The following is a 15470-nucleotide window of genomic DNA, read 5'->3' on the forward strand; positions in this document are numbered from 1 at the left end:
GTTCTTTCCACAGATGTAATCGATCTGATTCCTATGCATACCATCAGGTGAAATCCAGGTATATAACCTGCGTTTATGTCTCTTAAAAAATGTATTTGCTATGAATAAGTCATTGTGCAAAATTCGATCATTCTCTCTCCAGCTCCATTTCTGTCACTGAGTCTATGTTTTCCAACTGCTGAATCTTCTTTGTTCCCGCCTTTTGCATTCCAGTCACCCATTATTATCAATGCATCTTGGTTGCATGTTCGATCAGTCTCCGATTGTAAAAATTGCTAAAAATCTCTGTAAATGTTCATTAAAATTAATAAAATTTAATACAAAAAAAGAAGGGGCTTGTGTAGGAAGGAAGACTAATGAAAATCAGCATTACATGGGAAAAGTGGGGAAAAGGAGAATTGCATTGTGATTAGTGTAATTCATGTTCTAAAACCAAATGTGGGTGAGTGACAATTCCATTTGCTTTGTAAAGTTTCACTGCCGTCAAAAGTTTTCAGAGTTATAAAAAATAGCGTAGTCTAAAAGTATTATATTTTAGGGCATTATTTTTATCGTAGGAGTATGCAATGAGGGTTGTAGAGTGGATTATATTTGGGGCTAGGGTTGGGGTTTGGGGAGGTGCGGGGGGGGGGAATTGTGTACCAGTGAGGGAGTTTTTCTTTGGCTTTTCAAGGAGAGGAGCAAATGGGGGGGGAGTGGGGAGGGGTTTGTGCAGGGAGAAGGGTGCAACAATGAATGAATGGAATCCCAAAATCTCTGTAGATGTTCATTGAAATGAAAAATAAGCAACCTAAATTAAAAAAAAAAATTGCATACGCACACAGCTACTCTTTAAAGTGACCTCTTAGCTTCTCAACCCTTTAAAGGATCCTCTGTGGCCGATTTGCCCAGTGCACTACGTTACCTGGTTTCCTGGCTATTGCTTAATTGGACTCTAATCCCTAAGTCTTGACATTTTCACTCTTTTCTCCATTTATCAAGATGTTGCGCAATAGGCCTGTTATAAGGATTTCTGTTTCATGCTGATGTGAAATTCTATTTATGTGGTTCATAAAGTATGGCCAAAATAAAACACAAAGGAAGAGGACCAGGAATTCACTACTGTACAACTCTACACTGGTGCCTTCCATCCAGATTTCCGCTCAGGGAGGAGGTCTGTCCCTTGGAAATGTAACTTTTTAATACATTTTTTTTCCTTTTTTTTTTTAAATTCTCCATTGTTTTTGAATTTGTTGTCGTTGTTGTTAGGTGCCATTCAGTTGAGAATGACTCAGTGACACTATGAAGAAGAGATCTGAACCCTGTTCTAGTCTGCGTCTTCCTCACACTTCCTGATACACAAGAGCCCATTGCAGCTGTCACCATGCCAATCCACCTGGTTGATTGTCTTCCGTCTCCTTCATCTATCCTCCAGCATCGTGTCCTACTCTCAGGAATAGCACCTCCTAGCTACCTGTCCAAAGTATGCGAGGTGAAGCCTCATCATCCTTGCCTGCAAAGAGCACTCCAGCTGCGCCCTCTTCAAGACATAACTGGTCATTCTCCTGGCCGTCCATTGGTTGTTCAGTGTTCTTCTCCAACACCACAGTTCAAAGGCGTCAATTCTTCTTCTGTCTTCCTTATTCATTGTCAAGCTCTCAGATGCATAGCAGATAATTGGAAAGACTATGGCTTGAGTCAGATGCACCTTAGTCCTCAAACTGACATAAATTATATTAATTGAGGAGAGAAAGTGTTAAGTTAAAATGCATCTGAACCCTATAACAAACATTTCAGAAAAGGAAAAAGAGCCAATTAGTCTAGATCGTTGGGTTGTAGGAGGAAGAATGTGGCATCAGGATTGGTGGAAGAATCATCAACAACCTGTGTTATGCAGATGACACAACCCTGCTTGCTGAAACTGAGGAGGACCTGAAGCACCTGGTGCAAAAGGTCAAGGACCGCAGTCTTCAATATGGATTGAAGCTCAACATCAAGAAACAAAGATTCTCACCACTGGGCCAATTGGCAGCATCAGTATGGATGGTGAAGAGATTGAGATGGTTAACAGTTTTAGTTTACTTGGCTCCACAGTCAACACTCTTGGTACCAGCAGCCAGGAAATCAAGAGACAAATTGCATTGGGAAAGTCAGCTGTGAGAGACCTCTCAAAAGTACCGAAGAGCAATGACATCAGGCTAGAGACTAAGGTGCTCTTGATTGGGGCCATAGTTTTTGCAATTGCATGCTGTGCGTCGGAGAACTGGACAGTGATTAGGGATGATAGAAAGAGAATTGATTTCTTTGAGTTGTGCTGGAGAAGAGTGTTGAATATACTCTGGACTGCTAGGAGAATAAACAGATTCATCCTGGAGAGGGTGAAACCTGGCTGCTCCTTTGAGGCAAGAATTCTGAAGCTTCGTCTGACATACTTTGGGCATGTTCTAAGGAGGGACTAATCCTTGGAGAAGGACATCTTGTTTGGGAGATTGGAGGAACCGTGCAGGTGAGGAAGACCCTCAATGAGATGGATTGATTCAGTGATTGGGGTGATGGGAGTAGGTGTGTCAGAGATGGTGAGGTTGGCACAGGATAGAGCAGGGTTTAGGGCTCTTGTACCTGGGGTAGTTATGAGTCACAAATGACTGGATATCACATAACAACAACAACAGAGATGAGATGAATATTAAAAATTGCCTGCAATTTAAAAATAAAGACAAAACCCTCAGAACAGCTGTTGGATTTGAACTGCTTGCCTTTTTAGCTGGCAGTACAACTCCTTACCTGCTAGGCCACCTGAGCTAAAGAGTGAGGGTGCAAAGCAGGAGGAGCAAATAGGAAGTAGCAAGATGGTAGATGTAAGGGAGCTCTGGTGGCCTAGTGGCAAGACACTGCACTACAATCCCAGAGGTACACGGTTCAAAGCCACCAGATGCTCTGCTGGAAAAGGAGGGGGCAGTCTCCTCCTGTACCAGTCAGATCTGATTTGACGGTACACGTAAAAATAATAAAATAAAATTAAAAAGAAAAAAAAAAGATGGTAGATGTAAACCAAGCCAACATCAGTGATAGCACCACCTCCCCAGCTCCTGCCACGACATTGGCGGCATGGTGGGCACGGAGTTGCCGGTGGATGTGGAGCAGTGGCTTGGTGCCCTGGCTATCCGCGTGGGTGTTTACAGTTGAAGAAAAGATGCCTTACGTTCAGCGTTTGAAAGGAGCACATAGTAAGAACTCCTTAAAGTAAAAAAGAAATCAGGCTCTTGGCTGGTGATAGTTCTTCTTGATGGACAAGTTAATTTAACTATTTAAATGGTCTTGCCAAACAGTTGGCAACCTGAGGTTTGCTCATGAAACAGCCAAGCTGGAAATAGGAAGAGTTGAGGAGTTGGCCAAGGGTGTGCCACGCCCCTGGTGCACTCGTGATGGAGAGGGCGTGTCGTTGGGCGTGGATTCTGCCTTCTCAGAAGTTGTACCTGAAAAGGTCGACTTTTGCCCCACGGAGCCCTGAGAGCTTTCTCTTTTTTGTGAAGAAAGTGGAACATGATCCTGTAATACCAGATTTTGACAAAACTAGCTAATGTTTAAGCTGATTTTGGAAAGCTGTTAAAAAAAAAGAAAAATGTACCACCAAATGTGAAACCATCAACAGTAAATGCTAGAAAAGGTGGGATGGATGAAAAAGACTTGCTGAATGTCCTGTTTAAAGCGTCTCAATGGTAGTTTTCGTAGAAATGAAAGCAGTCTTGCTTTTCATTGACTAAAAATAGCCTGTTACCTAAATTCTTGACCTGCCACCTCACACTGGCATAAACTCTTCTCCACCTGAGCTCTTGGCAACTACTCTTTAGACTTTTGCTTCCTTACAGGCCCATCTGTGTCTCTCAGAGTCAAGCTGCACTGATCAGTTTTGTTCTACTCTCAGAGGGTGACGAGGGACAGTCTCCAGAGGCCCACCACTTGGTATTGGACCAAGCAGCCGAGATTTTTTTGTATTTTTAAAGTTTTATTCCGAATCACATCACCTCTCCCCAACATTCCCATAGCCAGGATATTTTACTAAGCCGTAGTTTGCGTTTGTCTCATATGCATGGCAAAACTGGACAGAGAAGAAGGAAGACCGAGGAAGTCCTCCAACCTCTGATTGATGGTCTTGGTGAAGGATATTGAATATTCACGGCCTGTAGGACTGAATGGACCTGCCTTGAAAGTGCACTTTGAATGCTCCTCAGAGCCAAGGATTGTGAGGGTTTATCTTGCGTATTTTGCATGTGTCACCAGGAGGGTTACCATGTTTGATAAAAGTGGAGGGTCACTGAAAGGAGGGGAGACCTTCTCTAGGCTGGGTCGGCACCGTGCCTGGAGGACTGGGCCCCGACAGCAACAGCCGCAAGGCCAGGCAGGACCAGGCGTGTTTCCTGCTGTTAACACCCACATTCTCCGATTCCGACCCACCCACCCCCAGGCACCCAGCAACAACAGTACCTTGTTACTATTTTTTATTTTTTTATTATTATTTTGTGTATGTGCACTGTCAGATCAGATCTGACTGGTACAGGAGGAGATTGTCCCTCCTTTTCCAGCAGAACATCTGGTGGATTTGAACCGTGCACCTCTGGGAATGCAGTGCAGCTTCTTGCCACTAGGCCACCAGAGCTCCTCTATTTTTTTTTTTAATAAAAGTTTTTTATTTTGCCATTTTAACAAAGTTTACAGAAAAGTTATTTTCATTCATTCATTGTTGCACATTTTACCCCCTCACTCCCTTCCCCCTCGCCAAGTTGACTTTTTCTTTTCATTATTTTATTTACAAAATTCTAATACAAATTTGAACAAATTCTTTCAGTTTCCCTCACCCCCCCACCCATAAATTGTACAACCCAATGATTAATCCCCTCTTCCCCGTGCACATCCACATCCCTCTGCTTCCAGCCTCTCTCGCCCCTCCTGGGTCCTTATACTCATTTTACAGTAATGGTCTTATACAATATTTATCCTTGTGGGACGCAGTTAGTTCACTCAGCGTAATGCTCTCCAGTCCCTGCCAAGTTAGGTAATAATTTACAAGGTTATTGCTCCTGCGTGCTGCACAGTATTCTGTTGTGTGAATGTGCCGTAATTTCTCAATTAATTCGTTTTTGGTTAGACATTTGGGCTGTTTCCATGTTCTTGCAATGTTGGATAATGCCGCCGTGAACATTGGTGTACAAATCTCAGTGTGTGCCTCAGTTCTCATATTCTCAGGGTATATTCCAAGTAGTGGAATAGCTGGGTCACAATCAGTTATGTTTTTAGAGAAATGAAGAAAACGGGAGTGGGGGGAGAGAACGCTGTGTATTCTTCTTGTACACGGTTTCCTTACCAGCTTAGTTTGTTAGTGTACGCGTCCTCCTTACCAGCTTGGTTGGTTAGGCTCGTAGACCAGCTGTCATGCAAGAATCAGTGTTCTGCAAAAATGGAGGGTGGCCGCATCCGATCACATGGTGATGACTGCATCCTTTACACAGCAGCCAGGTTACGCTGTCAGGTAGCTGTCACACCACCGGGAGCCAAGGCCCAGCCAGGGTGACGGCGTCCCCGGAGCCATCACAGCCTCTGTTCGTGTTGCCTTCTACCTCCTGGCCGATATACGTCCTTAACACACAGGGTCATTGTACACGTTTTATATTGTTTTGCAGACTGTCACATGATGACATCCCTGCTCTTGAGAGAGTCTGTAAATTCACGAGGGTGTGCCCAAGCTCACACTTTGACTCTTTGGTTAGCATCCTTAAAGGTTTTGCACTGACCGTGGAAGTGAGATGGGTCATTCTCCAAAAGGACAGAGTAGAAGGTGACTTGACTGTGGCCTTTGTGACTGCCTCTTTGTATTTACCTTAGGTTTTTTTTGTTTGTATTTTGTCTGGTTTGGGGGCTTCTTTTTAAGATCCATTGATGTTGCTTCTATCAGTATTTCATTCCCTTCTCTTTCTATAGCATTCGACTTGATGGCTAGGTCATGCTTTACTTACTCATCAGTTTCTGGACGTCTGGACGGTTTCTCTTGTTTGGCTCTTGGGAACAGAGCTGTTGTGAACATTCGTGTCCTGTTACCTGTGAACGTGCTTACGACTTTATTGCCTCTGTATGTCCGAGGAGCTCCGGTGGCATAGTCCACGGGGGGCTGCACTGCTGACCCAGAGGGGCTGCTTCTCTGCCAGTTCAGAGTCACCAGGTGCTCACAGGACAAAGAGGAATGGCCTCCGTGTGTGTGTGTGTGTGTGTGTGTGTGTGTGTGTGTGTGTGTGTGTGTCTTCCAGCCTCTCAGTGCCTGCTGGAGAGTCAGCTGTGAGTCCGTTCCAGTGTAGTGACAGTGACAGTTCTATGCCTCGTGGTGACACTTCTAGGTCATAGGATGGTCCCTGGCATGGGGTGGCTGATGTAGGGAACTGCTACCTGAAACATTGGCGTACACCAGCTCCTGTGCATGAGGAGGAAGACAGGTGAGCGCCTCTAGAGATTTATACCCTGGGGAACCCAGTGGAGGGTCACCAGGGTGGACCCTGACTCGGGGGAAATGGGTCCACAGTCTGTTAGTGCTGTTTAAATCTGTTAGCAACTGCCAAACCGATCATTCAGTTTACAGTTTCAGTGCTATTCTTGATAATTTACACTTGGATAATATTTTATCATTCATGTGCATTGTGTTTCATACAGTTTTACACCCGAATAATTTTGTAGGAACAGTAGGAACATTACACTTCAGGATTTGGTTTTTCCTCTTAAGAATTGAGCTACAATAATGTCTCAGTTCTTAGAGGAATTTTAAGAATTGAGATACGGGTGGGAGCAGGTGGATGAAGATGGGTAGGGGCCAGACCACTGGGTGGCACAGTTTGCTGGGTGGAGGGAGGGGGTAAAGGACATGGGAGGGATCCAGTGGGGACCTGAAAAGATTGGGTCATGATGGGTAGGTCCAATGGTGATTGCTATATATAACATAATGCATGAGAATGATTGTATGAAACACAAGAAGAATAGTGTGAAACACAATGTATATGAACTCTGTGAGCTAACCAATATAAAAACAAAAGAGAATTGTGCTATGATAATGTCTCAGTTCTTAGAGGAATTGAAACATGATAATCATCGAGACATTATATTGAGACCTAACAGTCCTTGGGACCTTGCAGGGAGTCTGGGCTGTAGTCAGTAAACAGAAGACTGTGAGTCCCCTGGCATTGTGCACCACTGGAGATCCAAGGGAGAAAGCTGGGGAACCTGCTCCTAGTTAAGATTTATAGCTTCCGCTTGAAATAAACATGGACTCGCATTGTGTGATATTCTTTGCCTCCTCCACTCCCCAACCTATTTTCCTCACAACAGAAAATAAGCCTCACGACTGTGAATAAAGTCTGTGGGTTAAGTAGCAATGAACATTAGGACCTAATGATTCCTAGAAATAGGTGCAGGAGTGTGGGGGTTGGCATGTTTGACCATTATCTGTTTGTTTGGTACTTACTGTAAAGATTAGTGATGGAGACAGTTCCCCTTTATGAAGCAGTTAGGAGCCAGACTCAGCCACCCTCATGTTTCACCTGCTCTTTTTCACAGCCATTCTGCTTTCCTTTGGAGATGCTGTACTTTGCTTTATAGGATCACTGAGTCAGAGTCCAAGGCAGAGGCTTTTAATGTGGTGTATTCAATTGTCAGATGTAAAGGCATTATTTCATTCCTGGCAGAGACTTCATTTGGTTAATGTGTTACCTTTTGGAGAGGGTTATGTGGCTAATGTATGTTAAGGATGCTTTTTTTTAATCAGTATTCATAACGTGTTCTGTTGTACATAGGGTTTTCAGAGGCCTGCTATTTCAGAAGTGGATGGCCAATCCTTCTTCCTAGTCTGTCTCAATGTGAATGTTGAGATTTAGAAAAGTATCAGACAGACCAGCAAGAGGGATATCATGCTTTAGACAGGGACATCATGCTTGGGAGGGTGGAGGGACAGCACAGGAGAGGAAGGCCCTCTATGAGGTGGATTGATTCAGTGACTGGGATAATTGGGATGGGAGTGTCAGAGACAGTGCGATTGGCACAGGACAGAGCGGAGTTTAGGGCTGTTGTACATAGGGTCGCTATGAGTCGCAGGTGACTCGACGGCATATAACAACAACAACATTCATAAAGTATATGAGCTTTCATTCTCTTACAATCCTCCCTCTGCTCTTGGTTTGGGGAACACCACAATGATTTACTTTCAGGGTTAGTTGATAAAGGCTCTTTCCCCTTCTCTATAATGGCTTGTGCAGAAGTGGTATTTATTCCAGAAATGTTTAGTAGAAATCATCATTAGAGTCATTTTGGTAAAAAAAAAAAAGAAAGATACATAGTTTCCAGAACCCAAAATGGGGGTTTTAGAACTGACTCGATGGTGATGAGTTTGGATTGGAGTTCTTAAAGGTTCTTACAAAGGGAAGTCTCATAGGCTTTAGGGCTCGACTTCTTTAGGAAGGACGCAGAAATAGAAATGTTCTGTGAAGTAGGATGAATTCGGCTATTGGGTTTTATAGACATTCTGAAGTTACTGTTACCAGTGAAGGGGGTGTGACACAGATGTCCCCTGGGCCCGGACACTCCGCTTTCACAGACTGACACTCTCTCCCTCCTGCCTTATTTTCCCTCCAGGGTTTTGACTCTGGGAGGAGGACTGCCTTACCTGGAGCACCTGAATCTCTCTGGCTGTCTCACTGTCACCGGCGCGGGCCTGCAGGATCTGGTCTCAGCCTGTCCCTCCCTGAACGATGAATACTTTTACTACTGTGACAACATTGACGGTAATGCCTTTTAACAGTGCGGTCATTTGGAAGGAATTCATTGAGAACATTCTGGCAGGACTTTTAAGTGTTGGGATTTCTGTTCTGTTTTCTAATGACCAGGCTGTCTCTGTATTTAATCCTTTCGATTTTATAAGACTGACAAATTTTCTACTAATTAGCTCCTCTCAAGGTAAGTTTTCTTGCCAACAGATATTTCAGAATCTAATTCTGCCAGTTTTGAAGGTAAAGAATTTTTTTTTTTTTAAAGAAAGCAAATTATTCTTGATAGCATGAAAGTGAAATTGTTGGGAAGTTTTGGGGACCCCCTCGGGGGTTTTACACCCGTTAACAGTGGAAAGCAAGTTGTTCTTGATAGTCTGAAATTCTTGGGGAGTTCATAGGGACCCGCTCAGAGGTCTTATACCCATTAACAGCTGAGAGGCACTTGAGTGTTCAGGGCCACCATACCTTTTCAGTCTGTGTGCAGAACAGATCATTCAGGAGGCTAGACTTGATGAGGAGGAGTGTGCCATCAGGATTGGAGGAAGATTCATCAGCAGCTTGCATCATGCCAATGACACAACCTTGCTTGCTGAAACTGAGGAGGACCTGACGCATTTGCTGCAGACGGTCAAGGACTGTAGTCTGCAGTATGGATTGAAACTCAATATAAAGAAAACGAAGATTCTCACCACAGGGCCAATTGGCAACATCGTGATAGATGGAGAAGATAGTGAGATTGTTAACAATTTCAGATTGCTTGGTTTCACATTTAACACTCTTGGCACCAGCAGTCAGGAAAGGAAAAGACAAATTGAATTAGGAAAATCTGCTGTCAGGGACTTCTCCATAGTACTGAAGAGCAACATTGTCACTCTAGAAACAAAGGTGTGTCTGATACAGGCCATGGTCTTTGCAATTACCTGTTAAGCATCACAGAGCTGTACAATGACCATAGAGGACAGAAGAAGAATTGATAATTTTGAGTTGTGGTACTGGAGAAGAATATTGAACATACCATGGACTGTCAGAAGAACTAACAGGTCTGCCCTAGAGAGGGTGAAACCAAGCTGTTCTTTTAAGGCTCCATCTCACATACTTGGGCCTGTTGCAAGGAGGGAATAGTCCTTGGAGAGGGACATCATACTTGGAAGAGTAGAAGGACAGCACAGAAGAGGGAGACCCTGGATGAGATGGATTGACAAAATAACTGGGTATTGAGGGTAGGTGTGTGTAAGACACAGTGGGACAGGCCCAGGACAGAGCAGGGTTCAGAGCTGTTATATTGCTCTGATTCACGGTCAGCTAGATTGCACATCACAGTAGCCACCACCTGGCCTTGAGGGGTGACAGACACATTTCTCTCCTGGGAGAGCATCATGACCTGCATTGTGAAGTGGAAAATTTTGGGGCCAGGGAGTCCTCAGGAATTCTGGATCTAGTCCTCAGCAAGTCACCCAGAAGACAGAAGTGACTGGAAAGGCCAAGAGGCTGTAGTCTCTGAGTCTGGCGTGAAGTGAGCAGGCATTGCTGGATTTGTCTCTCGCTTTCACGGCCATCCCATCCTCAGTGCACCTGTTAGTAGGATTTTTCAGAGTACAGTCAGTGTCCCGTTAGGCATTGATAGTCACCTGGTAGACACTGGAAGATCCTCAGTGCTAACAAACTGCTCCTCAGCCATTCAGAAGCACAGCAGCCTCCTGATTTATAACAGGGGACCCGTTTCGAGGGCTTAGACTCAGCTGTGCCTGGCGCCCAGTCTCTGTTGTCTCTGAACCCTGGCTCCTCCCGAGATCACAGGAAGAGCGGCGGGTTCCTCTTTGAGCCCGTGACAGGTCAGCAGGTGCTCTTTGATGATGCACACGGGACACATACATGAACGAAGGGGCTGTTTTGCAAGTCTTACCGTTTCCTTAACATACATATGAAGAAACATGGTCACATTCTTGTTTCTGGATTCCCATGGGTGATGTGGGACGTGACCCGCTGTGTTCTTGACATTGCAGTGTTAGCTAGAGCCTTTCTTTGCTGCCAGTCTGTAGGCCCGGAATCCTGAGAATGAATGTCGTTTTAGCTGTTTGCTAGGCCTGCAAGAGCCAAGTCTGATGGCTATAATAAAACAGTCATTTCTTGAGTCATTTCTTGAGTTCTGAAAGAGAGGATATTTTAGTGTAGGTCTGTCGTTGTTCAATGGATGTACCTCCTAGAGCTTATTTATAGCACTTGTTATAAAAAGTAAAACATCTTTTAAAATCTGATGAGTGTATCCCAGTTGAATTATCCATGCTGATGTCAGCATAGGTGATGTTTGTGGAAAGGAATGTTGCCGCCTAAATGCTCACGTTGTCTTTAGGTATGTAGATGTTCCAGGATGAGTTTCAGTTCATTTTTATGAACTGCCTATTTGTTTTCTCTCGGTCTGTCTTAAACCTCTTGAAAGAATTACGATGATGGAATCAAGTTAAATATTTACAATTTCTTGCACTTTGGTAGCGTGTCAGAGCCCTTCCATCTTCACTGGTTTTCAATCTGGAAAATTGAGGTGTTCCAAGTTGCCACTGGATTGCTGTTGCTTGAATGTAAGAATTCCCTCCCCCTCCCCAGACAAATGTTTGGTACTTTGCAGCAAATGAATTTTAATGAAGATACCTGACTTTGAAAGATTAGGAAGGAAATCGGTAATGCTTGAATAATCCAGTATTAAGTCTCCTTCCATTGCTTATTAAAGCCTGATGTGGGGTTACTAGAATCGAGAGGCTCTGTTATGCAGACGAGTTCCAAAGTTCGAGCCATAAAGGATACTCTGGTGGAATGTTTTCCTTACGACGACATGTGGGGGTAAAGTTTCATTATAGCCAGTTTTCAAGGTGGTAACTACATGTCTAGCATTTTTCGATGACCTGGCTGGCTTAGTATGTATTTAAGGAATGCCTTGGAGGCCTCCCATTTGGTTTTTTTGTTGTTGTTTGTTGTTGTTAATTTCTGAAAATCTTCACTGTGTTTTCTGTGTGGTCCTGGCACATGAGGAAGCATATTTAAGTGACTAATGTATACTCCGCTTTGAAACGAATTCTATGTGGGTAGCCTGCTGGCTTGCCAATTGGAAGAAGTTCTGATGAGCCAGACTCGTTAACTAGATGAATGTGGAGTGATGGGCAGCGTAGAGAGAGCGGCAGCAGTCAGCAAGAAACTGCTGAGATCAAGACACCGGCTTAAGTACGGATGGAAAACGCAGCTCTCCTGGGACGAGGCTTCATGCATTAAAGTTTGTTGTTTGATTGAGAAGCTTCAGATTAAATAGAAAAGGAAGCTTTTTAGCCATAATATTAAAAATAAGCAAACAAAAAAAACCTAGCCTTGTGCTTTGTGGTGCCTTATGTGGAATTGCTTAGTCTTAGCATATGGAAGGATATTTGGACAGTGGTAGCCTGGAAACACTGCGTACTGATATGCGTTTCAGTGTGTATAATTTGTGAGTGTAGCTCCTTGGGGCCAGTCTCCGATGATTTGCTCTTTTAGGTTTCTAATTTAAGTTAAAGAGGAATTAAAGGTAAGTGAAGGTAAGTGCAGATATATAGCATACATAATTCTAATCCGAGAAAAATATCCTGTGATAAGAAAAATTTGGAGAAATAGCCCCAGCTAACTTGTAATTCTTTTTCTGTAATATTTCTAAAATGCATATGTACAAAACATACTCTTTACCATGGATTTAAAGGTTTTATTTATTAATAATGATGCCATTTTATTTCCTTTTCTCTTAGTCTTTAATGTCTATTAGACAACTACTTGAGGGCTCTAGTCTGTATTAACAACACCCACGTTTTAAGTAAGACCCTCAGCGACATGGATTGACACAGCTGCAGCGCTGGTCACCACAATAACAACAACAAGAAGTACCTCTTATATTTGCAATTTAGAAATCACTAAATGTACAAAATTTTTTTAAAAAGCACCTTTTAGACCCTCAATGTCTGTTGAGGCTTCGCTGTCTCCTGACGTAGTTGGTACAGCGTCTTGTGGAGTCCTGTTTCTTGCCAGTGCCCTGCTAACGTAATTTCTGTTGTCCGTTTATTTCACCTTGCACTTTTTTGAAGGGTCTCGGCGTTAAGCTTGCTTACAGTTCCAGACTTTGGAGCTTTGGAGAGGCCATTGCCCTCACTTTCTACGGCGCCAGCCTAGCTCACCTTAAAAATAGCAGTTGTCTTCACTATTGCTTTGCCCTGTGTTGAGCCGAATAAAATCCTTGCTTGGATACCTCACATTCGTGGATCGCAGACCTGCATACGTTGGTATTACAGTTCCTGAGTACACACAGATACGGGCTTCTCTAGACAAATTCTAGTTTCATATTTAACAGCGTGAATTTATTATTTCTTCTCTCTACCCCATACACTTCCATGCCCATTGTAACTCAGCTATTACAGCACATATTTGACGAAAGGGACATCTCTATTATCATGTGCAGGACTTTGTTTTGGATGATGAAGGAGAGACAGTACAATTGGGTTGGCTCTTTGCCTAATAACACAGGGAACAGAGTTTTTCTTCCTACATTTTTTACCCCCTTGTTACTCCTACCTGTTCAGGAACCACCTTCCTGAACATTGATGGAGAGCAGAGAGCACCTCCAGGGGCCGGGTGGAGGCTGAGGACACCCAGAACCTGGGTCTTTCAGGGGAGGGTGGTGGAAAACCAGTGTCTGAATGGAAACTGGTTTCTAGGAACCAGTTAGCGCCTTTGATGCTGTTTTTATTTTCTCCTATGAAAATCAGTAACAGCATCTTTTTTTTTTTTAATGTCTCTGTAAAAGTTTTAAAATATCTTTTCTTCTTTACTTTTAAAAACTTAGAATAAGATTGACAGATTGATGAAATGATAACCTGGTACATTTCAGTGAGAACCAGTTCAGGTTCTATCACAGATGCTAAGCCTGAGAGCTGGGAGGTGGTGATGAAGGGGAGAAAAGAAGAAGTGACAGAATAGGAACGGGTGTGACAGGGTGAAGAAGGACGGGCAGGGGGTGTTTGGGTGTGGGTGGCGATGAGGTCACTGTCACGCTCACTGCGTCCACTTGGGACCAACTCGGCGGACCCTCTGTTGGGTTTCGAGGCTGTGGCTGGAGATCGCGTGAAAGGACAGAGCCGTCTTTCTGATTTGGAGGTGCTGTTGGATTTGAGGCACCAGACGGTCGTGGAGAGCACAAGTCACTGCAGGCTGGGCCCCCAGAGCTCCCGCCGGGCAGACACATCCAGCTGAACGTGCTTCAAAAGGAAAACCTGGCTCAGGGTTGACAGTGAAGAGTTTCAACTCCAGGACTCTTCCCCGGACACTTCTGACACTTCCTTGTACTGTGCATTCACGTGATTACACCTGTACCCAGCATCGTGTCTGATCTTGAAGGAACAGGGCTGCATTGTAAATGTTAAGTGTTTCATGTATTTAACTCTTTTAAATACAGAACAGCCTTTCTTAGTAATTAAGTGCTTCTTTAAAAAACAAAGTAAATTTAAAATATATTCCTGAATTAAAATTTAGGTGTCACTCAGGAATACTATTGTTTTTTTTCCCTTTGCTTTATTTGGTATGCCCTGCAGTAACATTATATTTGAGGTAACTTTTAAACATTTTACCTCTTTATTTTTTTTTCTTTTTCATTTTTTTATCCTTAAATATCACAGTGGCAGTATTTTCATTGCTTTAGTTGATAAGGAGTTGCTGATAACTGTTCTTTATTTGTTCATAGCTCAGACATAAGACTGAGAGGTACTGGTGTGCTTGGCAGCCTACCCTACACTTGCCTGCCTTTCGGAACTGTCCTGCGTCCAAAATGTTTAACATTTGTATATATGTACCATGGATCCTTTTCTCTATAAAAATAGTGCCTAATTCTCAACTGTACTCTGTAATGGATCTAGTGTCTTGGATAAAATGTCACAAATTCAACATAATGTTTTATTATATGTATTTACGCATGATTCCCAGTTTTTCTTAATTCTTCAATCTCTGTATTTTATTTATCACTCATACACTTAATTTTGCATAATAAGACATAATAACAATTCCCTCCTAAACTTAACCGTTTATTTTGGCAATAGATGTTAAATGAAAATGCGGCAAACAGACTGAATCTATGTCCATTTGATCAATTTTGTTTTAATGTAATATCGCAATGATTTGTTGCATTCTTCAGCTACTCTACCACTGTTAATCTAAAGTAATTTTTGCCTTAATTATGTTTCTAATAAGAATGTTTAAGTTACAACAAATCTGTTGCTACATCAGCCTAGCAGTCTTGGTTGCTTTTCTGGATTACTTCCTTCTCAAGTTTACTTTTATTCCCCCCTTTTTGTAAAATATCAAAATTGACTTTTCTCTGTCTTTCTCTATTTATTTTATATGTATTAAAAATTCTTTTTTTTTCCATATACCTTTTTAATCATGGCTCTATAAGTCAGAATCATGGATCTGTAAGTCAAAAGACAAACTGCTATTGAAGATTTTTTTTTGTTTGAACTTTTTTTTTTAAATCTTTTTATTATTTTTGTGTGTGTGTACCGTCAAATCCGATCTGACTGGTGCAGGAGGAGATTGCCCCTCCTTCCCCAGCAGAGCATCTGGTGGATTCGAACCGTGCATCTCTGGGATTGTAGTTGCAGCTCCTTGCCACTAGGCCACCAGAGCTCCCCTGTTTGA

The 15470-nt window shown here is 43.0% G+C and overlaps 1 protein-coding gene across 1 annotated transcript in view; it reads left to right on the forward strand.

Annotated features, from left to right (window-relative positions):
- FBXL5 (F-box and leucine-rich repeat protein 5) overlaps positions 1-15470 on the forward strand; it is a 46597-nt gene that overhangs the window by 30559 nt on the left and 568 nt on the right. Inside the window, exon 9 of the mRNA XM_006884520.1 lies at positions 8644-8792. Within this exon, the coding sequence (XP_006884582.1) occupies positions 8644-8792 (149 nt within the window). The remainder of the gene's footprint in view (positions 1-8643; positions 8793-15470) is intronic.

Source organism: Elephantulus edwardii, unplaced genomic scaffold (genome assembly GCF_000299155.1).
Source record: "Elephantulus edwardii isolate Elephantulus edwardi_28Jun2011 unplaced genomic scaffold, EleEdw1.0 scaffold00035, whole genome shotgun sequence".
Lineage (NCBI taxonomy): Eukaryota > Metazoa > Chordata > Mammalia > Macroscelidea > Macroscelididae > Elephantulus > Elephantulus edwardii.